The sequence below is a fragment of the Podarcis bocagei genome (genome assembly GCF_964188305.1).
Source record: "Podarcis bocagei genome assembly, chromosome: 10".
NCBI lineage: Eukaryota > Metazoa > Chordata > Lepidosauria > Squamata > Lacertidae > Podarcis > Podarcis bocagei.
This window is the reverse complement of record NC_138135.1, coordinates 8,889,064-8,916,985: the sequence shown is the minus strand read 5'-3', so window position 1 is coordinate 8,916,985 and position 27,922 is coordinate 8,889,064. Positions and strand designations below refer to the sequence as shown.

Genomic DNA, 27,922 nt, shown 5'->3' with positions numbered 1-27,922 from the left:
AAACTTTGCACTGGCAAATCTGGACATATGCACAATAAACAAGTCTAGAGAAGTCCTCAAACATATCCAGGTAAAATTTATTTGGGGGTGGGGGGAGGAGGGGCAGGAGGTACACAAAATAAACTAAAGGAAGTCATCATAAAAAAACCAACGTTCTTTGTTTAACCCTACAAGTTATCCCCATTTCCAGTAAGCAAGGAGGGAGCTGATATCTCCTCTAGCTTTTCTCTGTACACACATTCGTCCAAGTCACCGATAACATTCTCAAATGTCTAGTAAAGCTTGTTTCTTGCCGAAAACACCCTCCAACACCCTCCAATCTATTAACCTCCAAGTCCTTCACCCAGTGCCTCCACAATGAGATTTACATGAGGCAGAGGTAGAACTCGCTAAAGAAACTTCTAAAACCCTAATTCCACTGGGGGAGAGGAACTTCTAGCAAAATAATGATGATGATGATAAAGAGCCATACCCTTTGTCCTTGTTAGGCAGTTCCTAAATTGAGAGGCTACCTGGGGGCACTCACCTGTGCACCTGCTGGTGACGGCGACAGCTGGCGCCCCAAAGGTCAGGTGATCCCATTTTCATTTTGAAGCTGCCAACACATCAGCCCTTGTGTGGGGTGAGCAAAAGAGGGCATTGCAGGCGATCACAGGAGGCTATTCCAGCTGCAAACACACATGTGGAGATGCATCTTTTGAGAATGGAAGCAATCCCCACATCCATGTACGGATTTCCAACGAGCCCTGGGTCCAAAAATGCACAGGAGCTGCTGCACCCCTGGCACGCCAGGATGCCACAGACACAGGATGCGCATAGTACAGCATGCAAGAAAACACACAGGGCTCCGTGGAACATGGGAAGCAAAATGCAAATATGCGACCAAATGTTCGATGCGCTGAGCATGGGGAAGCGATTGCTCTTATCTAAAAGACAGCGTTCAAACCGACTTGCAAATACGTTTACCGATAAATATGCACACACGTGGTGAGGATGTTACCTGGGAGGAGAGAAGCTTAACACAGAAAAATAAAAGCACCTCAAAGAGAACCAGTGGAAAAGAATGGATCAGGTCGAGGAATAACCCAGACATTTAAAACTCTGAACAATTCAAGTTCCTGTTCGTTTCACATAATTGTCTGAGGGGGACGGCCTGTAACAGAGGGAGAAGCTTCACAGCTTAACACGACAGGCGAACGCCGTCGCGCTAAATGTTTCAGTCAACAATAGCTGCTTCCAGAATATAATTTAAGTTTCTTTTTGAACCGCAAAGGCTTCCCATTAGCATTCCTGTCCCTCCAGGCCTGAACCTCAATTCTGGCAGGGTTTCAAACTTTGAGTGAACAAACAAACAAACAAACAAAAGCACCTGGGAAGTAGCTGCTACTTTAACACGGGATCAGGCCCATCAAACCAAGTTAGTAGACCTGCTTCTGGCTGCCCCCTCGAAGGCCAGGCCTCCTTGTTGTGGGGAGGGCCTGCCCCGCTCCCATTGGGAGATATGGGGAGTGAGGCCACATCCGCACCACACATTTAAAGTAGTATCATACCACTTTGAACAGTCATGGCTGTCCTACCCCTCGGCCAGAGTCCTGGGAACTGTAGTTTCAGGGCGCAGAAAGTTGCAAGGAGGCCCCTATTCCCCTCAGAGAACTAGGATTCCCAAAATGGCTTAACAAAATCCATCCCCTCTTCCCAGGGAACTCTGGGAATTGCAGGGGACTGGGGGCATAGCTGTCAACTTTTCCCTTTTCTTGTGAGGAATCCTATTCGGAATAAGGGAATTTCCCTTAAAAAATGGGAAACGTTGACAGCTATGACTGGGGGGGGGGGGATCCCTAACAACTCCCAGCACCATAACAAACCACAGTTCCCAAGTTTCCTTGAGGGAAGCCATGGCTGTCAAAGTGGAACAAGTTTGTTCTAGATGCATGGTGTGGATGCAAACTGCTACTCTAACACTGGATTGGGCCTCCACAGCCTCGCTTTTGCCCAAGATCAGTCTTCTGAGCACATTCATGCTGCAAACTGTTACGAAAGGTTCTGAGAAATGTAGTTTTGGGGGGATGTTCTGCATTAAAGTCTGACTAACCCAGGGAGGGCTAATATTGCAGCTTTCCAGATGTTCAGTCCCAGCCAGGGCTGTAGTCTGGCAACATCTGGTGGTCCGGCAAGTTCCTAGCCCCTTCCTGCTGCCATCTTTGCTTGTTAAAACAAGCTGGATAACCATTCTTTTTAAAAACCATTTTTTAAATGGCAATAAATGTGCGTTTTCCCACATCCCAAGCTTATCACACATCTCTGGCTGCTCCCCTGAGGAGGGCCTGGCTGTTCAAAACTTTATGGTGTCCAGTTACCCTGCAAGGCAAACTCGTCCCAGCAAGCGTTTGGGTAAACCATGGTTTGGCGCTGCATGAATGAAACCTCAGGCTTGTATATTCCCTCTTTCCCTCATGGGCTAAGATTTTCTTCCTGCTTCCTTTTTTTTAAAAAAAAAGCAGGGGAGCTATAGCAAAACGTCAGGTGCTTGAAATAATATTTATTCCAGGCCTGACATGTTTCAGAACAAAATCTTCCCTTTTAGGCAAGGGAATATACAAATATAGCAAACAAGATGCATAGGAAACGAGACAGCGAAGTACAATGCATTTCCAAAGTCTGGGGCTAATAAATAGGAAACAAAATCATCAAGCTGTTTTGCAAAAAATGTTTTTACAAAGAAAAAGAAAGAACTTTGTATAAAATAGTTTTTCAAGCAGATTTGTTTTGTGGGTGGTTTGTCCCCCACCCCCCTTTTGTCATGAGTTTGCCTGTAAACCAGAACAGGAAACCAGCTAGATTGCGGTTTCAAATTTCTGATGTGCAATCCATTTGCCACATTAAGAGGAAGCACGGGGTGCAACTGGAGTGCATTGAGAGGAGGCAGGCGGACAAGGCTCTTTCACACAATGGCAAACCATGGTTTGTTGTTACATGTGAGCCAAGCCTATGTGCCACTTGTTTACTGAGGAGAAAGGCAGGGCCAGCGCCAGCAGGGCAGAAAGCAGCAATACGAGGGGGCAGAGTCGGGCAGGTCCCAGAACTCTGGCAGGGCTAACCTCCAAAGCGTGCCTTGAACCCTTCTTTTTAAAAGCAGCTGGCTCCAGGAGCTTCCAGTTTTATTTCCCACAATGCCCCAGAGAGATGCTATGTCAGAGGCACTGTGGGAAATGTTAATGGTGGCTTGCTGTGGCCGTGCCCCGATTTGGGGTGCTGCTGTGGCTGCAGCCCACCATCAGATGCCTCCCAGCTAGAAAGGGGGTCTCATCGTCAAACCTGGAACTGGTCCGACAAAGATCTCACTCTTTATCTTGCTGCAAGAGAGGTTATCCACCGCCATGGGTGTAAGCCTCAAATTGAGAGCTTGAACTGGCGTGTGGAATGCCACTCCGCACTCCGTGAGGCTCAGTTCCAAACAAAGAATCACACACAGGTATTGAAAGTCACCTCGTGGCAACTTCCCCGTGTTAAATCTCTGGGATGTGACCATTTGGCCTTCCTTCCTCTTTGCTGTTTGGGCGTTTCAACGTGGCAACTGGGGCTACAAGATGAACGGAGGCCTCTCAACCCAGAATTTGCGCTTTGTGTGAATCGCACGGCGTCTCGTCAGACATGCAGCTGGCACCACAACACACAAGCCCATCTCATAGAATGGTGGCAGGCCTCACCTCACCCAAGCTCAGTTTGTTACCTCAGCAGCCAGACAAAAAATAAAATAAAATAAAAGGGGATTTCCCCATTCCAGGGAATTCATTCATCCGCTTGGCATAGCCAAAACCAGTTATTTTTGTATTACAAAAATCAACCCCTCGCTTCCATGAGAAGGGAATCTTCTGTTGCTCGGCACCATATAGAGTAAACGCAAATGAAAACCGTGGTTCTCCGTGGTTCAGTGGAGAAGACATCCGCTTTCCCAGCCGTCACTCCTGCTTCTCCTCCTGTTTCTTCTGCTTCCGGTCCAGCAGAGGCCCCAGATTGTTCCACACTTCTGTGTACATCAAAGTCCCCACGAAGACAAAGAGGGTCCCAATCCAGTGCCAGGCAGTGAAGGGGTTCCTGAAGTACAGGATGGAGAAGATGAGGCTAATGAACTTCCTCAGGGTCACCACCAGTGTGACCGTCAGGGAGGTGCACTCTGTGGTCAGGATGAAGACGCCCCGTATGCAAACATATCTGAGGGAGGAGTTAAGATGGGGAGAACGCAAGAGAAGAAACGAAGGGATACAAGCTTTGAAGCCAGCGAGCAAATAAGAGGGCTGCATAGGCACAGCCACGTATTTAAATAAAAGGGGAAAATAGATATATTTTGGTGAGGATGTGGCCTTTGGTGAGGGAATTCTTCTTTGGACTGGAAACGAGAGTTTGTTGGCTGCACGAAAGGGCACAGACACGTTCCCCCCTATAGACATGGATAGTTCTTTGGTAATAACGGTTATCTTGAATGCTCCCAAAGTTGTCAGAATTGCAAAGACAACATACAGTCATTCCTCGGGTTAAAGTTGCTTCAGATTGAGCATTTTTGGGTTGGTACCTTGTTTTGAGTCCAGGATCCGTTCCAGAACCCCAGACGCTCAACGAAAGGGATGCTCGACAAAGTGCTGCTCTGCGCACGTGCGTGGAGCGCAATTTAGTGCTTCTGCGCAAGCGGCAAACCTAGAAGTAAAGGGTTTGCTGCCGAGATTCGCCAAATGGATGGTCGCCACGGCGGAGGTATTACTGTACATGGTCTGTAAAAAGGTAAAAAAGTAAAGGACCCCTGGACAGTTAAGTCCAGTCAAAGGCGACTACGGGGTTGCGGCGCTCATCTCGCTTCAGTCCAAGGGAGCCGGCCTTTCTTCCACAGACAGCTTTCTGGGTCATGTGGCCAGCAGGACTAAACCGCTTCTGGCGCAACGGGATACCTTGACAGAAGTCAGAGCGCACGGAAACGCCGTTTACCTTCCCACTGCAGCAGTACCTATTTATCTACTTGCACTGGCGTGCTTTCAAACTGCTAGATTGGGACAGAGCAACGGGAGCTTACCCCGGTGCTGGTATTCGAACCGCCGACCTTCTGATTGGCAAGCCCAAGAAGCTCATTGGTTTAGACCACAGCGCCACCCTGATAAGAAGAGGAGAGATGGGGGACACCAGCAAATCCATTTGCAGCCCCGCTGACCTTGAGGCCTGCACTGTGTTAAATCGGAAGCATTAATTTGCATTGCTGCAATTTTGCATGACCTTACGACAGAACTGTGAAGTTCCTTATTAGTCGTGTTTATATGATATTGCTGTTTTTGTATATTGCTTTCCTCCGTTTATTTATTTTTACTACTTTGCTCCCCGCTCTAGGATTTAAAACATTCAAGGAAGGGGTGAGCTATAATTTACTGCAAACAAACCAACTTTAGTTTTCTAGACGAGACGCAACATTCAGACAACCCACGCACCAGCCTTAGAGAAGGTTAAGCCCATCACCCGCTGATCCTGTTCCAAAAAGGATACTGAGTTATGATGTTCATGATGAGGTAGAACCACATTATGGGTAACGTGACCCCAATAACTGGGACTTGGAACGGTTCTGCAAAGTAAGGAAGAAAGAGAAAGGTGAGGGGTCCGTAGCCGGCTTTGGAGGGACAAGCTCACCAGACTGCCTATCTCCCTCCAGGTCTTGCTCTTAGCTGCACTGAAATGTACCATTCTAAAACAAGGTTTCCACTGGATCTGACCAAGGACGCATCTCATCAACCATCCCAGCAGCAGATGCCCCCAAGGATTCATCTCATCCAAAGATGGAGAGCCTGTAACCCTCCATATATTGTAGGACCACAACTCCCATCAACCCCAGCCAGCATGGCCGACGGTGAGGGATGATGGGACTTGTAGTCCAGTATTGCCTGGAGGGCCAAAGGTTCCCCATCTAGTTTATGATTCCACAGCAAGTGTTTCCTAGAAGCCAGGAAACAGACCAAGAAGAATATTGTTCTTCTCAGTTGCCCATCTTGCTTTAGAAAGAACCGGTCTTGTGAATTCATAGAGACCCTCTGGTCGCTTCTCTGCAGGCTTCGGTTTCACCAAAGGTCTGACTCAGCAGAAGGCAACTCCGTGACTGAGAGAGACACGCAAATGCACAGCTTCATGGATCTCCTGCCATTTCTAGGAAAATCTATAGTAGTGGAAGCTATTAGGTCAGGCGATGCTTGCTCACCTCCCACAACAACAATTGTCAGCGTGGTTGAACTATCACTCTCTCTCTTCATAAGGAATTCAGGGGATTTTAACTCTGGGAGGGGACTAGGGGGTCTCCTAATACACACACACACACACAGTGGTACCTCGGGTTAAGTACTTAATTCGATCTGGAGGTCTGTTCTTAACCTGAAACTGTTCTTAACCTGAAGCACCACTTTAGCTAATGGAGCCTCCTGCTGCTGCTGCCGCCCCGCCGGAGCATGATTTCTGTTCTTATCCTGAAGCAAAGTTCTTAACCTGAAGCACTATTTCTGGCTTAGTGGAGTGTGTAACCTGAAGCGTATGTAACCTGAGGTACCTGAGTGTGTGTGTGTGTGTGTGTATTATTTTGAAAATCAAAATGCACAAACTCTTAAGACCAGAAATGCACAGGAATTCTGAAAAACCTGGATCTCTGTCATAGTGTACACAGATATTGCTTACATACATATACACCAGTGCTTCCCAAACTTAGATCTCCAGCTGTTTTTGATCCCTGACCACTGGACCCTGGACCCTAGGGATGATGGGAGTTGTAGTCTAAAAACAGCTGGAGACACAAGTTTGGGAAACACATTAATCTACCTAGAGTCCTTCATGGATCTGCTAAAAACAACAACAAAAAGATAATTACGTACATATACAAATAACTTTAAAAAACAGACAAAATTCTACCTCACTTGTCAAGCTCATGTTCAAATGTTCAGTACGTTGTAAAGCCACAGCCTGACTTAGGCAACAACCTGTGTGTCTTGTTACACAGGATACGTTTATTGGGTTACTGTCTTCCCCCCCTTAAATATTACACAATCAGTTAATTTAGACATGAACTCCCACATCTTTCTTATCCGTTTCTTAACAGATGGTGTTGTCAGTAACCCCCTTTTCTCCTTCGAAATTCATATTATTTTTATATGGTATCATGCATCAAAGCATGATTTCATAGAATCACAGAATTATAGTGGAGGGTCACTTTTTCCAACCCCCTACAATGTGGGACTCAGCGCTGATCTGATTTATTTCAGTCTCAAGCCTGTGGCCTTCGTAACACTGGTTATGCTTTACTCCAAAAAAATGCAAACCGAACCCAGATCCCAACCCCAAATTAAAAGCAGCAGTGAAGGTGAGAGCAGTAAAAATGGCAAGTGTGTCGTTGGGAGAGGTCCATGTTCCAAAGCCCAGACAGGTGTGTCTCAGGTGAGGTTGCCTAAGCGCTGAGAAAAGCCCATTCCAGCCAAGGCACTGCTGGACTTGTCCCACGCTGAGCCACTCGTGGCCCAAATGTCAAAGACGCAGATCAGAATTGAGCCCTGGTCATTTAAACCCACCCAAGCCAGCAGTGCGCCGATGACATCATCAGGAAAATCTTGGATTAAAAACAGGCACATTATCCAGACTGATGTGAGCACAGGAAGTTGTATTATACAGAGCCACATACCCCTTATCCTCCCAGGATCAAACAGACAAAAGCGAGTAAAATGAAACACCACTTCCAAGATGGTGTTCCCATCTTTTTCTGTGCCTTGAGCAAGCATAGGCAAACTCAGCCCTCCAGATGTTTTGGGACTACAACTCCCATCATCCTTAGCTAACAGGACCAGTGGCCAGGGATGATGGGGGTTGTAGTCCCAAAATATCTGGAGGGCCGAGTTTGCCTATGCCTGACCTTGACAAAACGACCTGCACTGGAGCGGGCAGAAAATAGGGTTGTCCCAGCTCCAGGCATATTCTCTAAAAAAAATACTACTTCCTGCCAGGCAGAGACAACCTATTCCAGTGGTATAGCGAGTGCGGGGACACTGGGGCGGCTGCCCCGGGTGCAAAATTGTTAGGGGCGCAAAGTTTCAGCACCCGGCACTGCCTCAATACAACTGTACGCTTCCGTCACTGGGCTCCATGCAAACCAGGAAGCAACCTCTCCAGACAACGGAATGACTCTTCTTATCTGTGCAGCTGCGATGACGCAGACGCCATTAGGGCAGTTGAATGCGCATGCGTACTCCATCTGTTTCCCTCCCTCCCACCCCGGTTCGCACAGCCCCGGGCACTGGCAACCCACGCTATGCCACTGCCACATTCCTCCACTACAGGAGAATGGTAGTTGGGTGGGAGAAGAACAGGGGCCTCCATACTGCTCCAAGTACCCTGAACAAAGTACAATGGTACCTCGGGTTAGAGACGCTTCCGGTTACAGACTCCGCTAACCCAGAAATAGTACCTCGGGTTAAGAACTTTGCTTCAGGATGAGAAAAGAAATTGTGCTCTGGCGGTGCGGCGACAGCGGGAGGCCTCATTAGCTAAAGTGGTGCTTCAGGTTAAGAACAGTTTCAGGTTAAGAACGGACCTCCAGGACGAATTAAGTTCTTAACCCAAGGTACCACTATACAGCTCCCAGAATTCTTTGGGAGAAGCCATGACAAAGTGGTACGAAAGCTGCTTTGAATGCCTGGTGCGAATGTTGCCTAAGGCAACACTTCCTCCTCTCCGTGTAAGGCACACACTGCGAGAACATCATCTCTGGTAACTGGAGAGCTTACGGAGCGAGGTAAGGATGGGCAACTGCTGCTAGGCTGTCCATGGCAGCCAGCCACAATAGCTGCACTCCATATTGGAGACAGTATGGCTCTGAATATAAATTTCTGGGCACTATAGGTTGGCGAGTCTGCTGTTGTGCTCAGGCCCTGCTTATGGGTTTCCCATAATGGGCAGGATTATGTAAGAGCAGGATTCCGGACTAGACGGGACACTGGCTTCACCCAGCAGAGCTGAGTTTGTTTCCTGGTCGATAGCAGGAAGCTCTCCAGAAGCAATATTGAGAAATGCGCCCAGCTTACCAGATTGGCTGAAGAGAAGGGCGTGTCTGTAGATGTCAGGAGCCAGAAGCAGGAAACCTGGGATGGGGAGGGCATGCTGTGAGGAGGAAAGAAGACCTTGAGAGAGATGCCCGAGAGGAAACAGGGACAAGACTTGTGCACTAACAGAATAACCACTGAGATCCAGCGCCGAGGGCCTTCTGGCGGTTCCCTTGCTGCGAGAAGTGAGGTTACAGGGAACCAGACAGAGGGCCTTCTCGGTGGTGGCACCCGCCCTGTGGAACACGTTCCCTTCAGATGTGAAGGAAATAAGCAGCTATCTTATCTTTAAAAGAAATCTGAAGGCAGCCTTGTTTAGGGAAGTTTTTAATATTTAATGCTGTATTGTTTTTAACACTCGACTGGAAGCCGCCCAGAGTGGCTGGGGAAACTCTGCCAGATGGGCGGGGTATAAATAATAAATTATTATTATTATTATTATTATAACCAGCATTTCCGTTTCCTTCCTGCCTTTCCTCTAAGGAGCCCAAGTTTTAGTGCACAGGGTTCTCCCTCTCTCACAACAACCCTTTGAGGTAGGCTAAGCTAAGAGACAGGGACTGGTCACCCGGTGAGCCTCATGACTGAGTGGGAGTTTGAACCTGGTTCTTTGGGATACAAGTTCAACACTCTAACTCCTACACCACACTGGCTGCCAAGCACTGAATCTTAATTTCCTTGTATTTTACTCTGCAAACTGTCCTGAGATCTTACGATGAAGGGTGGCATATAAATTTAATAAATAATCATAATAACAAACGATCGGCCAACCTTTCTAAGAGCTGTGGAGGAACGGAAGAGAATGTAAACGGGGAATCGTGTGGATGACTTGTTTTTAAGAATGGCTTTTAAGACACACCAGAGGCAGCTTAGCTCTTGAACTGAATTGAAATTGAAATATTTTATTGTCACTTGTACAACTTGTATACAGTGAGATTACACGAGCACCCCCCACTCAGCTCTCTTAGTCTTAATTCCCCTTGTTTACTGACGCACACCCACCAAACCCAAAAGTCAGTTGCCCTGTTCTTATCTTTTCATTCAGCAGCCTAACAGCCCACGGATAGAAGCTGTTCTTTACCCTGTTGGTGCGACTAATCCTGCTTCTATATATCTTCTGCCCCAGGGCAGGAGATCAAGAAAGTGCCGGCCAGGGTGTGAATCATCCCTGAGAATTTTCCTCACTCTCCTGAGGCAACGTTCTTCCACTATTTCATCTGGGGGATTCACGGGACAGCCCATAATATCTTGTGCTGTATTCACCACCCTCTGTAGGCTCATCCTATCAGTTGATGTCAAACCAGCGTACCACACCGTGATGCAGAAAGGACACTTTCTATTGTTGACTGGTAGAAGGAGATCATCAAATGTTGATTGACATCGTTCTTTTGCAATACTCTTGAGGAGATGGAGTCTCTGCGAGGCGTTCTTAGCCACCTGGGTTGTATGTATTTTCTTGGCCCAGAGGTGTGCTTCACCCCAAACCACAAGTCTTGGTTTGGGTGCAATGCCAAGCCAAAATGTGGCCTAGCTCAAAGCAGCACAGGAGCAAGAAGACTGGAGGAACCACAGCCTTCTCACTGGGAGCCTGCATGTTTCTGCCAAGCCACGGTTTAGCTAAGCATTGCATATGAACTGGGCCTGTGCTAGAAGGCAGAAGCTTCACGGACGACTGCAGGAAGCTGTTTTGCAATGGGCAGGGCATCCCATCGCCACGGAGTGACGTTTAGACATGAAACACACCCTGTTGCCCCTCCAATAGCCTGAGGTTGTGCATTCCTGTTTCATTCTGCTGAATGCACAAAGTGGGTCTACACAGGCTGTTGCAGCACACACGCCAGGCTTCCTCAACCTCGGCCCTCCTTATGTTTTTTGGGACTACAACTCCCATGATCCCTAGCTAGCAGGACCAGTGGTCAGGGATGATGGGAATTGTAGTCCCAAAACATCTGAAGGGCCGAGGTTGAGGAAGCCTGACACAAACGAATCAGTGGTTCCCAAAGGGGATGGTACCATCTCCTGGGGGTGGGAAATACCGGGGTGGGGGGCCCTAAGAGGAAAGGGGGGGCAGGGGGCAGCAGAGATGTAAATGACTATCAGACTTTGAAAACCTGGTATCATTTGGTCATGAATAAGCAAAACAGTTTTCCTTGGATTCTGAACAAACGTGCAAATAATTTCGAGTTTTATTGTGTTGTTATCTTTCGGAGTGGATTGTGTAAAAGCACTATTCTGAATACCACTTTTTTATAGGGTAGGGCGCACTGGGAATGAGCTTATGGTGGGCAGAGAAAGTTTGGGTACCAACTGCTCCAAACTGCACTGGTTTAAACTGAACGCCTAACTTTCCCTGAACTTCATCGTCCCACGTCCAACGCCTGGGTGGATTTGTCCGGTTTACCTTCTATCAAGAAAGGAATGAAGTCGATCTGGATCACAGAGACTTACGTTGTAGAAGAGGGCTTCCTTGGAGTGCTTGCCAAATCTCTTATAGAGGGTCTCTTGGAATATCCCCATCCGGGCCGACATGAGAAGAGCAAAGGTCAGCGCGAGGATACCTGCAAACACAACAGTGGGGTGAACAGGATGGGCTTAATTGCTTATGGTGATTTTCTCTTAATACTAATTTATTAGAATAATAATAATGTATCATCTATACTCTATCCATCTGGCTGGGTTTCTCCAGCCACTCTGGGCGGCTCCCAACAGAATATTAAAAACGCGACAAAACATAAAACATTTAAAACTTCCCTAAGCAGGGCTGCCTTCAGATGTCTTCTAAAAGTCAGATACAGTGGTACCTCAGGTTACATACGCTTCAGGTTACAGACTCCGCTAACCCAGAAATAGTACCTCGGGTTAAGAACTTTGCTTCAGGATGAAAACAGAAACCGCGCGGCAGCGGAGGCTCCATTAGCTAAAGTGGTGCTTCACGTTAAGAACGGATCTCCAGAATGAATCACCGTATTTTTTGCTCTATAAGACGTACTTTTCCCTTCCTAAAAGTAAGGGGAAATGTGTGTGCGTCTTATGGAGTGAATGCAGGCTGCGCAGCTTTCGCTGAAGCCTGGAGAGCGAGAGGGGTCGGTGCACACGCAGCGCCCCTTCAGCGAAGCAGGAGGAGAAACAGAGCCCATTCCGTTTCTCCTCCCGCTTTCCTGGAGAGGCGCTGAGCAGAGAGGGAGAGAACACTTTTTCTTGTTCTTCTCCTCTAAAACTAGGTGCGTCTTATAGTGCAAAAAATACAGTAAGTTCTTAACCTGGGGTACCACTGTAGTTGTTTATTTCCTTGACATCTGGTAGGAGGGCGTTCCACAGGGCGGGTGCCACTACCGAGAAGGCCCTCTGCCTGGTTCCCTGTAACCTCATTTCTCGCAGGGAGGGAACCGCCAGAAGGCCCTCAGAGCTGGATCTCAGTGTCCGGGCAGAACGATGGGGATGGAGACACTCCTTCAGGTATACTGAAGGTATACTTAAAGTGTAAAGGCAGTATCTCTGCCAATAAGTGTTGCAACTTGTAGTTAATTAAAGGCAAGACAGTCGAAGGGAGAAGCCTGCCGAAAGGAACGAGACAGGCGACAGCGAGCAAATCAGTGCGTCTGTCGAATCCATGATGAAGGTGAAAAGGTGTGGGCTTGATCCATGGGAGGGGAAAAAACGCTTCAGGCAACTCCATTTATGTGAATGTCTGAACACTCCTTAACATTACGCAATATTTGCAAAGGGTCTGTACAGCTGAGATAGGCTACAGAGTCTGGATTCCACTCCGGTGCAGAGCACATCACACCTTGTTCCGAGCCAAGCAGCCTCCGAATTGGAACAACTTTGCCAAAAGATTTACAATCCAGCTCCTGTATCCTGATGCCGTCTGGATGTTTTGGGCAGCTGGGTCTGATGTGAGTTATGGCTCAAACCCTCTGGAGGGACTCTAGAAGCAGAAGGCTGAACTAGCCCAGGAAATGGTTTTCTAGCCTCCTGTCTGTACATGTTAGTCGTTTGTGCCATAAGAGAGATAAAAAACTATACCCATTTATCTTTCCATCTTAGTAACATAGAGGCGATTTTTTACTCATCCCACATTAAACGGCAAACAGCTTGGACCATTTGTTTTTCATGTTATTTAAAGACAATGTGGAGAAGCCATTTAAAAAGAAGGGAGAGGTGTAGGGTTGCCACATCCCAAGTGCTGGTCAATCAGTGCTATGCACACTGGGCTTTTTCTGTTGAATGGCAAGCAAGTACTAACACAACCACAAAAGTATTAGCAGTTACAGACCTAGCAGCCACCAGATGAAAGCAGAGACATTCTCTTCATCTTCACTTGGGCTTGACATAGAACTCTAAGGGCGCAGAAGTGGGAAAGAGAGAGAGAAATTCAATCTGTGCAGTCAAATAAGAAAACATTCCTACCAAATCCTGCTTGGCCTGCGGCCAGCCTTCCTCTGAAATGGGAGACAACCTGCAACTCAGGGACAGACAACTTGGGGAAGGGAAATGTATTTTGCCGCAGAGCCAGAGAACCTTAGCAACAGGCTCTAAAACACAGCCAACGCTACCTTAGGTGTGTGGGGTTCACAGCTATGAAACACACGTGTGTGAGCACCAAGGGACGTGATGCACAAAACCTAAAGATAACCAAGGACTCTATTCCTTTATATATAATCTCTTTCCCGCTTTCCCTTACAAGTGGGCAAACGTTTTTCCGTACATAATCCATGTTTAAAAAGGTGGTAGCGGTGGGAAAGCACCCCAAAGGGGTGGGGCGAGTTAGTGACAGCTCAGACGCTGGCCAATCAGTCCTGCGCATAGCAACCTGCCAAGACAACCAGATTCAAAGGAGGCAAGGCTACAGGGGCCAGATAAAACTGCTTCAAGGCCTGCAGGCCGCCAGCTGCCCATCCCTGGTGCCACAAGGAATCCGGTGGAGGCCGGATATGGCCCAAGTCATTCCTGCTTTAGAGAGGGGATATCTTGCTTTTAAGCCAAGGAACTGAACTGCGCTCTTTCCGACAGTGATTTGCGTACAAGAGGAAGGGGAAGTGGTGGTGGACACACAGCTATGGCAAAGGGGGAGGAAACGCAGCAGTCCTTACCACTTGCTTTGCTGACATGAAGGTGCAGGTGAAGATTCCCAGAGACACCAGAGCTATGGAGGTGTATTTGGAGATGGTGTACCTGTACAGGTGGAGGACAGGGAGGGTTTCAGGAGAACCAGGGCCGTGCAGGAAGCCCACCTTACAGGGAACGATGCCCTTTGTTGCTGTGTCAATGTAAGACCCCATGTTGCAACAATCATTGCATGGACTGGGCTTCCGCAGCAGAACCCGGCAGCTCTGGCAATGCCTTGAGGATCTCGGCTTCCAGCTACTAAGCCAGAAGAGGAAGGATAAAATGCATTCTCCTAGTCCTCATGGTTCGTAGATATCACATAACCAAACCAATGACAAGGTCCCCTGGCCAGAACCCTTCTGACATGATTTTATATTTGGTTGACCACAAACTTGACATGAGCCAACAGTGTGACGCGGCAGCTAAAAAAGCCAATGCAATTCTGGGCTGCATCAATAGGAGTATAGCATCTAGATCAAGGGAAGTAATAGTGCCACTGTATTCTGCTCTGGTCAGACCACACCTGGAGTACTGTGTCCAGTTCTGGGCACCACAATTCAAGAAGGACACTGACAAACTGGAACGTGTCCAGAGGAGGGCAACCAAAATGGTCAAAGGCCTGGAAACGATGCCTTATGAGGAACGGCTAAGGGGGCATGTTTAGCCTGGAGAAGAGGAGGTTAAGGGGTGATATGATAGCCATGTTCAAATATATAAAAGGATGTCACATAGAGGAGGGAGAAAGGTTGTTTTCTGCTGCTCCAGAGAAGCGGACACGGAGCAATGGATCCAAACTACAAGAAAGAAGATTCCACCTAAACATTAGGAAGAACTTCCTGACAGTAAGAGCTGTTTGACAGTGGAATTTGCTGCCAAGGAGTGTGGTGGAGTCTCCTCCTTTGGAGGTCTTTAAGCAGAGGCTTGACAACCATATGTCAGGAGTGCTCTGATGGTGTTTCCTGCTTGGCAGGGGGTTGGACTCGATGGCCCTTGTGGTCTCTTCCAACTCTATGATTCTATGATTCTATGATTCTATATCTCCTCGCAGACACAGATAAGTATGTGACCTGGCGTGTAGCACTCTTTGCAACTGCCGCTAGGAAAATTAGAGCAAATTATATAGCCAAGGTAGCCACCAACTGCAAAGGAGATGAACTTATTTGACCCTATCTACATCAAGCTATATTCTATCTTTATCACCAAACTCCGAATATAATTGCACATTGTATTAATTAACATTGTTTTTTAATCTATCAGTGGCCATGTGATAATTTTAGCTTATAAATTTTACTGTTTTAATGTCTTAACTTGTATAAGGTACTTTTATAGCTCTGTTTAGAGTAAGTAACGTCTTGGTAATATAAATGTTTTAAGTTTTTTGTATTAATCCAGTATATTTTCTTTTAATTGCTGAATGATTCTGTGTACATTGCGGCAGCCTTTGGCTATGTGCAATAAAACTGACTGACTGGCATGCACACACACTCACCATCTCACAGAATCACAAGAGCTGGAGGGGACCCCAGCGGTCATCCAGTCCAACCCTCTTGGACTGCCTTCCCCAACCCGGTGCCCTCCTAATGTTGTTGAGACGACAAATCCCATCATCCCAAACTGCTGGTCATGCTGAATTGTGCCAGATAACAACAACAACAACAACAAATTTTATTTATATCCCACCCTCCCCAGCCGAAGCCGGGCTCAGAGCGGCTAACAACAATAAAAGTAACACAGCATTCTAAAATCAGTTCAGAATCGAATTAATGGGAAGCATTGGGCTAGAGTGCTATGAGGATTACTGAAGGAGGGGGTCAGGCTGTGCCTTGGCCAAAGGCCTGGTGGAACCGCTCCGTCTTGCAGGCCCTGCGGAAAGATGTCAAGTCCCGCAGGGCCCTGGTCTCTTGTGACAGAGCGTTCCACCAAGTCGGGGCCACAGCTGAAAAAGTCCTGGCTCTGGTTGAGGCCAGCCTAACCTCTCTGTGGCCTGGGACCTCCAAGATGTTTTTGTTTGAAGACCGTAAGGTCCTCCGTGGGACATACCAGGAGAGGCGGTCCTGTAGGTACAAGATAAGGCAGATGGTGCCTTAAGAGTTGCAACCGATTAGCCACCTGTCTTTTGAAAGGCCCCCTCAAGAAACAACCCACCGTCCCATTTGTGGGTCAGCCGCTAGTGGGCGAAAGAGAGCACGCCAACTTTCCTTGCCATCCCGTCCGCTACCTCAACTCTGGACTATTCTCAGCCCCAGCAAAATAAAGAAGACGTACCTTTTCTTCAGAATGATGATGCCCAGAGCCATGTTTGCTATCAGAGATCCCTGAAGAGGCCAGGCAGCCAGAGGGGGTCATGGAAAGAAGGAAAAAGCCAAGTGGGTTAACACTGAATAAGAGCTAAAATGATGTCAGTGATTATAGACAGGTGAGGAGGTTTCAGGTGAAGGGTTTGTATATGGCAAGGCCCTGGGGTATCGGAGGTACAAGACGAATTGGTGGAGCCTGTCAGAGGTTTCTAAGCAGGGGTTGGATGGACACCTGTCAGGGTATCTGCACCTGGGATTCCTGCATTGCAGGGGGTTGGACTAGATAACCGCTTGGGGTCCCTTCCAACTCTACCATTTTATATATTGCACCTCTCTAGGGGACTTCTGCAAACGATATCTCTCTATATATATATTTATACACACACACACACACACACACACACACTTTTATCGGGGTTTTTTTAAAAATAATAATACTAATACTAATAATAAAAAAATAATAATACTAGTACTAATAATAATACTAACAATAATTAGTAATAGTTAATAATAATAATAATAATAATAATAATAATAATAATAATAATAATAATAATAATAATAATTTATTATTTATACTCCACCCATCTGGCTGGGTTTCCCCAGCCACTCTGGGCGGCTTCCAACAAAACACTAAAATGCAATAACCTATTAAACATTAAAAGCTTCCCTAAACAGGGCTGCCTTCAGATGTCTTCTAAAAGTTTGGTAGTTGTTTTCCTCTTTGACATCTGTTGGTAGGGCATTCCACAGGGCGGGCGCCACTACCAAGAAGACCCTCTGCCTGGTTCCAACAATCATTTAACATAACTTCTTATCTTATACAATATTTTAGACTTCCGTCAACAACCTCTGACGATTTTCCGTTCTTTACCACTTATTCTAAATTTCTTAATTTTTCTTTTACTCTTAATTATCATTAACTCATAATTCTCTTCATAGTCTTTCTTGCGATATTTCAAATTGTCCTCCTTACAGAACTTCTTGCAGTCCTACTAGCGTAATCTGTTCATTACAATTGCTTTTCAAATAATTCATATATTTACTCCAGTCTTCTAAGAATCTCTGGTCCTACAGGTTTCGAATCCTTCCTGTTAATTTATCTAATTCTGCATAGTCCATTAATTTCATCCTCCATTCTTCTTTCATCTTGCTTCCATTTTTGTGCCAATAATATTCTTGCTGCCGTCATTGCATATAAAAACAACTTACAATCCTGTCTATTAATATCACCTGCAAACGACATCTTGGGGAAATGCTGTTCCGATGAGAACAGCACTTGGCACTTTTAAATAAATTTTGCTTTATTGTTAAACAAAACAAACTAAGTGTAAAGAGCACACAGAATTCCTTTATGTTTCTTTTTTAAATTAAACATTATTGCTCAATACCGAGATAGCTCACGGCATTTATCCTTGCAAAACGTAATAAGGACCTTTGTTCCATAAATTTCTTCGGCTGTTAATTAGCAGCGCTCCTGAAATACATTGTTAAGACTGGCTGCTGTTTAGAAAGGGGAGCCAGGCTAGGTGAAGATCTAGCCAGGCAACTGTTATGCTGAAGAGCAGCTATGGGGAGTCTGCGGTCCCCAGAAGTTGTGGGGCTCCAACTCCCCATCAACCCCAGCCAGAACAGCCAATGGTCAGGGATGATGAGGGCTATATTACAACAGATTGGAAGATTTGGGGTACAAAATGGAAAACGAACGAGGTCCCAACTAAAGAAGAATGGCAACATAAATTGATGGAATATGCACAGCTTGCGGACCTAATATATAGAATAAGAGAACAGGACGAACATACGTTTAAAGAAGATTGGAAAACATTTATTGAATATATGGGGGGGGGGGAGAACTGCGTACACTTGAAAACGTTGGGAGCCTTAAGATAAATTCAACAGTGTAAATAAGTTTGGATGGATGTAATGATGGCATCCTGAATGGTTTAGTTTATGTAAAATATGCAGGGATTTATGTTATGCAAAATGAACCATGGGAAGAGAAGAAGGGAAGTCATTGATATTTTAAGGCTGTTTAAATGAATTATAGAAAAATAAGAAGATTTGGGGTACATATCAGATTCTTTACACCAGGCACCCCCAAACTTGGCCCTCCTTATGTTTTGGGACTACAACTCCCATCATCCCTAGCTAACAGGACCAGTGGTCAGGGATTATGGGAATTGTAGTCCCAAAGACATCTGGAGGGCCAAGTTTGGGGATGCCTGCTTTCTGCTGTGCCCAGGATTTGGTTCAATGTGATAAAATGGAAACTTAATAAATATTATATATTAAAATAAAGCAAAAGGACTCACCGATCTAAATATCATATGCAGAGGCATCGCGATGTTCAAGTTGAGGGCGTAGTTATTCACCACGCTGACCGTGAAGAACATGGCCACCATGATCAGGTAGTATCTGGGAGGAGAACCGCAAAGGGATTTGCCCCGTAAGCCCAGCATGGAGTAGTAGTAGTAATCATAATAATAATAATAATAATAATAATAATAATAATAATAATAATAATAATAATTTATTATTTATACCCCACCAATCTGAATGGGTTTCCCCAGCCACTCTGGGCGGCTTCCAACAAAACACTAAAGTACAATAACCTATTAAACATTAAAAGCTTCCCTAAACAGGGCTGCCCTCAGATGTCTTCTAAATGTCAGGTAGTTGTTTTTCTCTTTGACATTTGACGGGAGGGCGTTCCACAGGGAGGGCGCCACTACCGAGAAGGCCCTCTGCCTGGTTCCCTGTAACTTGGCTTCTCACAGGGAGGGAACTGCCAGAAGGCCCTCAGAGCTGGACCTCAGCGTCCGGGCAGAACGATGGGGGTGGAGACGCTCCTTCAGATATACTGGACCAAGGCCATTTAGGGCTTTAAAGGTCAGCACCAACACTTTGAATTGTGCTCAGAAACGTACTGGGAGCCAGTGTAGGTCTTTCAGGACCAGTGTTATATGGTCTCGGCGGCAGCTCCCAGTCACCAGTCTAGCTGCCGCATTCTGGATTAGTTGTAGTTTCCGGGTCACCTTCAAAGGTAGCCCCACATAGAACGCATTGCAGTAGTCCAAGCGGGAGACCAAGCGGGAGATAACCAGAGCATGCACCACTCTGGCCAGACAGTCCGCGGGCAGGTAGGGTCTCAGCCTGCGTACCAGGTGGAGTTGGTAGACAGCTGCCCTGGATACAGAATTGACCTGCGCCTCCATGGACAGCTGTGAGTCCAAAATGACTCCCAGGCTGTGCACCTGGTCCTTCAGGGGCACAGTTACCCCATTCAGGACCAGGGAGTCCTCCACACCCGCCCGCCTCCTGTCCCCCCTTGAACCTGCTGAGCTCTAGAACTATGAACGTCACCAGAAACGACAAACATTAGGCAATAGATGCAACTTGAACACGTTCAGGCAGGGTCGATGGCAGTGAATGCCTTCCTTCCACAAGTCCGCTCCACTTCATTAGGGGGAGCAGTTGCGGTGGACCGTGTGGTCACCCACTCACCTCCGGGGCGGGGTACGAATTCCTGCGTTGCCCGGGGGATCCCGGCCACGTCACTGACCAGCCGGCCAATCCAGCTGGCTGGCGGGGGCATAGCCGGGACCATTTTACAGAAGGAGGGCTTCAGGCATTGGTTATAGGTGTGAGGGTATTTGGCGGCGAGCCTTGTGGTGGTTAGGAATTGTTTGACCTTATGATAGGAGAGGGGAGGTGGGTGACCATACCTGCCCCTCCAAGCTTAAGGGTATTCCGTTAAAGGGTGTGGATCTTGTCCGAAGCCCAGGGCAGGGCTAGGGCCATGACACAATCCCGTCAGGAATACCTGGGGGAGCTCAAGTTGGTCTGCATCAACGGGGCTCCCCTTTCTGGTGGTTTACCCTTACCAGACTCCCTGCGCAACGGGCAGGAGTCAGATATACAGTGGTACCTCAGGTTAAGTACTTAATTCGTTCCAGAGGTCCGTTCTTAACCACTTTAGCTAATGGGGCCTCCTGCTGCTGCCACACCGCCAGAGCACGATTTCTGTTCTCATCCTGAAGCAAAGTTCTTAACCCGAGGTAATATGTCTGGGTTAGTGGAGTCTGTAACCTGAAGCGTATGTAACCCGAGGTACAACTGTAATTGGGTTGATTCAATGCCTAAGCCAATACTGCTCACATTTTGTAATCAGTAAAGTTGTGGCCAAAATTTGCCCAATAACATTAACCTAATATTTGTGTCCTGTGTGTTTATTCTTCAACGAGGGGGTGGTTGCGGGGTCTTGGTACGCAATCTCCGCAACCAGTTTTGTAGCAGGCCCCATGAACACACACACACCCATAAGCCAGAGATGGGGAATATTCTGTGCTCCCCCAGGTTTCACCGGACCCACATAACCTTGGCTGCCATCTTGAGGAGAGTGGCTGTACCTGATTGGGATGGTGGGCGGCTTCCGTCCAAAATTGGCTTCGAAGATGAAACCCTCGATGGCTATGAAGAAGAATTGGGCAAAGGTAATCAGGTTCCCACATCCTGGAAATTCCCTGTGTTTGAAGTGGAGAAGGGAGGGAGAGAGAGAGAGAAAGGATGGAAGGAAGGAAGGAACAAAGAAAGAAAGAAAGAAAGAAAGAAAGAAAGAAAGAAGTTATATTTGAAAACTCCGTCCCTAACCACACATAAAACAAAGAGAAAGATTGCACCCTTCTAATTACCGTATTTTTCGCTCTATAGGACGCACCTCTTCCCCTCCAAAAATGAAGGGGAAACGTGTGTGCGTCCTATGGAGCGAATGCAGGCTCCTTGGCTTCAGCGATAGCAACGCGAAGCCTCCGAAGCGCAGTGGGAGCGCTCCCTCCACGCTCCGGAGGCTCCATGTTGCTTTCGCTGAAGCCTGGAGAGTGAGTGGGGTCGGTGCGCACCAACCCCTCTCGCTCTCCAGGCTTCAGGGATAGCCACCTAAAGCCTTTGGAGCACAGCGGGAACTCGCGCTGCGCTCCGGAGGTTTCGGGTTCCTTTTGCTGAAGCTGGGAGAGCAAGACTCTCCTGGCTTCAGCCGAGAGGGAGAGCTACGCAGTGCCCCTTCAGCCAAGCGGGAGGAGAAATGGAAGGGGCTCCGTTTCTCCTGCCGCTTCGCTGAAGGGGCGCTGAGCAGAGAGGGGGAGAATTTTTTTTTCTTGTTCTCCCCCTCTAAAACAAGGTGCGTCCTACAGAGCGAAAAATACAGTACTTTTGCAAGGACTTTGCTGTGCTCAGATTTCAGACCCTGCCTTGCCAAGATGGCTGGAGTCTTTATAAGGCTCCAAAACCCAAATGTGTACTTGTTTGTGAGACGGCAGTGAAAGGCAATCAGACAGGCAAGAAGAAGTGATTGAATCCAGGGTTTTGTGCCATGTTAAATGTTTTACATTTCCTTTTTTTTAAAAAACCAACCTCACACCCTTTTCTAATTACGGCAACAACCAAGAGTTAAAACAATAAAACGATTGCATTTCCAAGGAGGGGGAAAACCGAGGACCTGGAAGGAATTAACGTCACTTTATATGCAATGCAACGTGGCTAAGAATCGACCTATGTAAGAAGAAGCAGACCAGTCTTATGTGAATCCCAGAAACTTCTCCCTCCCGGGGGGGTCCTTCTTATATGGTCCAATCTCAAACTGCAAAGGTTTACAAGCTCCTAAACATATTTTGAAAGAGCCATCATCCGCTCCTGTGTCAACACCCAGCACAAACAAACCAGGCAGACAGTCACATTCATGCAAACATAAAAGCAGCTTTGTCTACCCAGCTACATCAAGAGTTATTCTAAATGAGGACTTTTACTGCTGGTCACACCTCCGCCCTACGGCAAGAGAGTTTATAGCATGACCTGCCACGACAGAAACCAGGGCCGTCCTGGCTGCAAGCACTTTTAAAGGGTCAGTTCAAAATGACTTCTTAAATGTGAGAGCTGCGTCTCACAGAGTGGAAAGGGGACCGAATGTTCAAAGCTCGTGGCGCAAGAATAAAACTGCTAGTACGCCTGCAAAGCTAAGCAGGGTCCGGTCTGGTTTCAGACTAGATGGGGGATCGCGTGTTGAGGTTCCTGCAAGGCAGCGGGTTAGGCTAGATGACCTTTGGAGTCTCTTCCAACTTTGTTATTCTATTCACTTTGGGAACTGTAGCTGTTGCAGGAATTTATGTATGGGTTGGCGGGGGGGGGTTGCCCCTCCAGCAGATATCATGCACATGCAGCCCACTACCAAAATCAGCACCATCACTTTTGTGACTTTTGTGATTTGTCCCCACAAAACACTTCATCACAGTTTCTTCCTATCTATTCAAAGGGCCTCTGCTGCAATACCAAATGTAAGAATTCACTGATAAATGTCTCTATGTACTGGCTCACTGGGAAGACTTCAGAAATTCATATAGACATGTGAGCTCAGCTACCCAGCAGCCCCTCTGCCTGAGTGATAATCCCTGGCATCCTGATACCTGAGTGCCAGACAGGTAGCTATTCCAGAAATAGCAAACCCAGATGAAGACAAAAGGGTGTGATTAACTTGGCTGGGAAACAGGGAAATGTAAATATCTCTTTTGTTACACTTGATGGGTGTTTGGTGGAGGGCAAGGGGAACCATGGGGCAGGGTCCAGGATGCTCAGATTCCTGCCACCAGACCTCCCCTTTCATGATGTATTAGTAATGTAGTTTGGAGGGTGTAACATGGGGATTAGCAGCTAATAAAAGTTTGGGTTCTCTTTTGTTTGGGGCTTCCATCTTGTTCCACCTGGTGGCAGGTGGGAGTCCTGTTGCAACAGTCTTCAATAAAGACCAAGCCTACTGGCTGCTGCTTTGCTCTGGTATTCCTGGCTGGGGTTCTTGTTTTTTGTCCAAGGGAGCCCTCAGATTTCTCTGTTAACATAGATTTCTGAGGGAAAGAGGGATCTCCAATAACTCTTGGCACCCTTAACAAACTGCCGTTCCAACTTCCTGGGAGTCTTTTGGGAAGGCCGTGAATGCGAAAAGTGGTACGTTTCTGCTTTAAATGTAAGGTGCAGGTGGAGACTTTGCAAGCTGCTAAAATAATCTGCATGCCGGCAGCTTTGGTGAGCTTATTTACAACGCCGGGCTAAAGAGCAACGTACCTGCGTAGAGTGATCCCAAGGGGATACTCGTATCTCGGGAGCCCCACGTGGCGTCTTAACAAAATCCACCTGTTCCTGCGTTCTTGGCAAGAGCTGAAGGGAAGGGTTGCAGTTTTGAACGCAGGAAGTCCCAAGCTCACCTTCCCAGTTAGTTGATCTCTAAGGTGCTACTGGAAGGAATTTTTTAAATTTTGTATGGACTTTGAAGACGCTCAAATTCAGGATGTAAGGAAGGAGGAAGACACACTTGGCAAATCCACACCGTGATCAGCTCCTGCCCAGAAATCTATGTCCCCACTGTGGACTGTGCACTGTGTTCGATCTAGCCGAATAAGCCCCAGAGAGATCACAATGGCAGCATTCACAGCAGCTGAGAATCCAAGTTTCTGACCCTCCCCCCTTTCCAGAATATGTGACCCACAGAGAGATAGATAATTTATTACGGTCAAAGACCAGCTCGCATAACATAACATAACAACACAATAAAAACAGCGTTCATAAAGATAAAATATACAATCGGAGCAGATTGCAGCAATAGCTCATGAGTTAAAATTGAGATACATACATACACCCGTACAACTGAGATTTGGGCTACCATAAAAAATTCAAGGGCGACTTCAGCATTTCCCTAGTAAGCTATTTTATTCTAGAGGATGATCTGTGCCTACAAATCTGGGCGCAGAATCTGGCTACTAGCCAGGTTGTCTTGTGATCTTTGCCTAAGAGGAGAGGATTCGGTTTAGACTTGTCTGAAAGATTGGAGAGCCTCTTCAGCAAGGGATCAATGGTGTCTCTATGAATCTCAACATAAAAAGGACATCTTAAAAAATATATGTTTGGGGCTTCCTATTTCCCCTAATGGGCAGGTGCAAAGTCTCTGTGCGTACGGGACTCTTCTATAGGAGCCTTCCAGAACCAGTGAGGGCAAGGTCGAGCTTCTAGCAAGAGGAAAAGCCCTTCTTGCGTTTCTGGATGTGAGGAAATAAAGATATGTTGCTGGAGTGGCTACGTATCTCCCGTTTTCTTTGATTTTATAATCGGGGACCCTCGTACAGTCCTGTTGTCTCTCTATGTCCATGATTCTTTGCCTAATCTAGCTTGGCCCAGGCCCATAATTATGAGGGTTTGGGGAGTAAGGCCCAGTTTCTGAAGAGTGTTTAAGAGTGCCATCCAGACTGAAACTGGTCGCTCGGAATCAATGGGGCTATTCCTTGGGGAAGCAGTTTCAGAGTTAGCCGCTTACCGTATTTTTCGCTCCATAAGACACACTTTTTTCCTCCTAAAAAGTAAGGGGAAATGTCTGTGCCTCTTATGGTGTGAATGCGTGGTCCCTGGAGCCGAATTGCCCAGGGGCAAAAAGCAGATTGTGCTTTTATTTTTAGAAAGAGGGAAGGGGATGTTGAAACAAAGCCGCTGATCAGCAAGCGATCGGGAAGGAGATAAGGGACTCTAGAGATAAAGGAGGCTGCCTGGGAGGGGGGAGTTAAAAGCACATGGACCCTCAGGATTTTTGCATTGGGTCACCCCAAATCCTCCATCAGATCACATAGCATGTCCATGGCTACAGCCTGCACCAAGAAAACCACGCATCCACTGTTTCGTCGGGCCGCAATGGCGCAAAAGCGTGGTTACAAAGCATGGATCCACATGGATCCTCAGGATTTTTGCATTGGGCTACCGTCAAATCACATATCATGTCTGTGGCCACAGCATGAACCACAAAAATCATACAACCACTGTTTCATTCAGAATTTTTTTCCCTTGTTTTCCTCCTCTAAAAACTAGGTGCGTCTTATGGTCAGGTGCGTCTTATGGAGTGAAAAATACGGTATATACTGATGTTAGACTAATATGAGCTTCAACTTGGATCATGCCTGTTTCTAGTCTGACCCATGGATTTGAAAAGCATCTAGGAACTTGTAGAAGGGCTCTGAGGAGTTTGGATTGCACTCTTTCAAGGGGAATGAAAGAGGAGGTTGGCGGGCCCAGAAAGGATCCGCAAAGGAGCTGTGCCAACGTTTTGGCTTTATATGTGAACCCACAGGGCAACCATACAGATGAGGGCGGTGGCAATTTATTATTCATATCCCGGCCATCTGACTGAGTTGCCCCAGCCCTTCTGGGCAGCTTCCAACAAATTAAAGCACAGCAAGACATCAAACATTAAAAAAACCAAGCCGGTTTCGCTGCCACGACGCAATCTGAAGATGGATGACTCACCTCTACCCAGCCTTCCCTAGAGAATTCAGAGAGCATTCGCAGGGTATCCCTGCTCTTTCCCCCCTCATGCAACAAGGAAAGGGAGTCCGAGATGCTGTACACAGAAATTTAATATCCTGAAAAACATTTTGAGGACAACAAGCCCGGCTTGCTGCTTTCCTCACAGCTGAAATGCCAATGTCTGCCTCCCACCCTTAGATGCTTTTAAAAAATAAAAATAAATCTCAGATTCACCTGTTCCATGGAAACAGAGGTAAGAGGCCTTACACCATTAGTCCATTTAATTAAGTACTATCCACACACTGGACTTTCCTCAAGAAGCACCAAAGGGATTGGCAAAGCCAGCACATTCATTCATTCATTCAATCCATTTATACGCCGCTTAGTTTATAAAAGGGTGGCGCTGTGGTCTAAACCGCAGAGCCTAGGGTTTGCCAATCAGAAGATCGATGGTTTTAATCCCTGCGATGGGGTGAGCTCCCGTTGCTCGGTCCCTGCTCCTGCCAACCTAGCAGTTCGAAAGCATGTCAAAGTGCAAGTAGATAAATAGGTACCGCTCCGGCGGGAAGGTAAACGGTGTGTTCGTGCGCTGCTCTGGTTCGCCAGAAGCAGCTTAGTCATGCTGCTGGCCATATGACCCGGAAGCTGTACGCCGGCCAGTAAAGCGAGATGAGTGCGGCAACCCCAGAGTCGTCCGCGACTGGACCTAATGGTCAGGGGTCCATTTTCCTTTACCTAGTTTATAAAAAGCCTCAAAGTGGTTTACAAAATGGAAAGAGGAGGGGGGAATCACCTACTTTTAAGCATGCCAAAGTTAATACACTAAAACAGATTAAAATCACCTCGACTTTCTAAGCATCTGCTCAGGCTTCTCTAAACAAGAACACCTTCAGCAGGTGCTAGGAAAGAGCACAGTGAAGGCGCCTGCTTGATTCCAACAGGCAGGGAGTTCCGAAGGATAGCAGTGAGTCATGCCACATGAAACGACCCAGTTCTTATAAATGTGGAACAGGGATTACATGTAACGGTGCAAATTCCGCTGAGAAATACAATCTTGCAGGTAAACTGGTCCCGAGTTGTTAAGGGCTTTATATACTAATAGCATAACGATACAGAATATATAGTTTATATACCCCCACCTGTCACCACCCCCTGCCTGGCTCTGTCTAGCAGATTCAGAACGAGACGTCTCCGCAAACAGTTGTTCTAAATTACCTTCTTTTGAGCTCAGCGAGCGTCCAATTCCAATCATTTTAATTATTTATACTTTCAGCTAAGTATTTTTATTTATCTTACTTGATTATTTTTTATAGGGGGGGGCAGAGGTGGACAGCTGCCTCCCTGCCCTCCCCGGCAGCAAATAGTGAACCGCTTTTTTTGCTTCTAGGAGGCTTTAAATGAGAGGTTAGGCGGCCATTTGCCAGGGACTGTGGGGCTGCGATTCCTGCACACCAGCGGGTTGGGATGGATGACCTTTGGGGACCCCTTCCCAATGCACAATCCCACGGTTCTGCGCCTCTCGGGATGCCCACGCCACCCCGATCTTGGCAAGTGGATTCCCTATCCCTGCCCCACTCCTTGCTTCCAATTCCAATCATTCTGATTATTTATACTTTTAGTTAAGTATTTTTATTTATCTTGCTTGATTGGGGAGGGGGGGGCAGATGTGGACAGCTGCCTCCCTGTCCTCCCCGGCTACGCAGCTGCAAATAGTGAACCGCTTTTTTTGCTTCTAGGAGGCTTTAAACGAGAGGTTGGGTGGCCATTTGCCAGGGGCTGTGATTCCTGCACGCCAGCGGGTTGGGATGGATGACCTTTGGGGGACCCCTTCCCAATGCACAACCCCACGGTTCTGCGCCTCTTGGGATGCCCACGCCACCCCGATCCTGGCAGGTGGATTCCCTATACTTGCTCCCCCCAAGCATCTCACCTGATCAGCAGCTCCAGGAAAACCACGTTGCTGCAGCAGCCGCCGAAGACCAGCCCCACGGCCAGCCCGGGATGCATCCCTGCGCAGAGACCCCCTCGGGCGTCCAGCAACCCAGCCCCGTGCACAGCCGGCGCAGGGAGCCGCTCCTCCGCCCGCGC

The 27,922-nt window shown here is 47.2% G+C and overlaps 1 protein-coding gene across 1 annotated transcript; it reads right to left on the bottom strand.

The window, feature by feature from the left end:
* Positions 1-53: 53 nt before the first annotated feature.
* SLC35B4 (solute carrier family 35 member B4) lies at positions 54-27,922 on the bottom strand. Its single transcript, XM_081210438.1, has 10 exons — positions 27,765-27,922; positions 20,917-21,030; positions 18,820-18,922; positions 16,476-16,525; positions 14,195-14,276; positions 13,378-13,441; positions 11,550-11,659; positions 9,084-9,159; positions 5,524-5,599; positions 54-4,212 (listed from the first exon to the last, which is right to left on the bottom strand). Exons 1-10 carry the CDS (start codon positions 27,839-27,841, stop codon positions 3,960-3,962), a joined length of 1,005 nt encoding a protein of 334 aa, XP_081066564.1. The 5' UTR covers positions 27,842-27,922; the 3' UTR covers positions 54-3,959.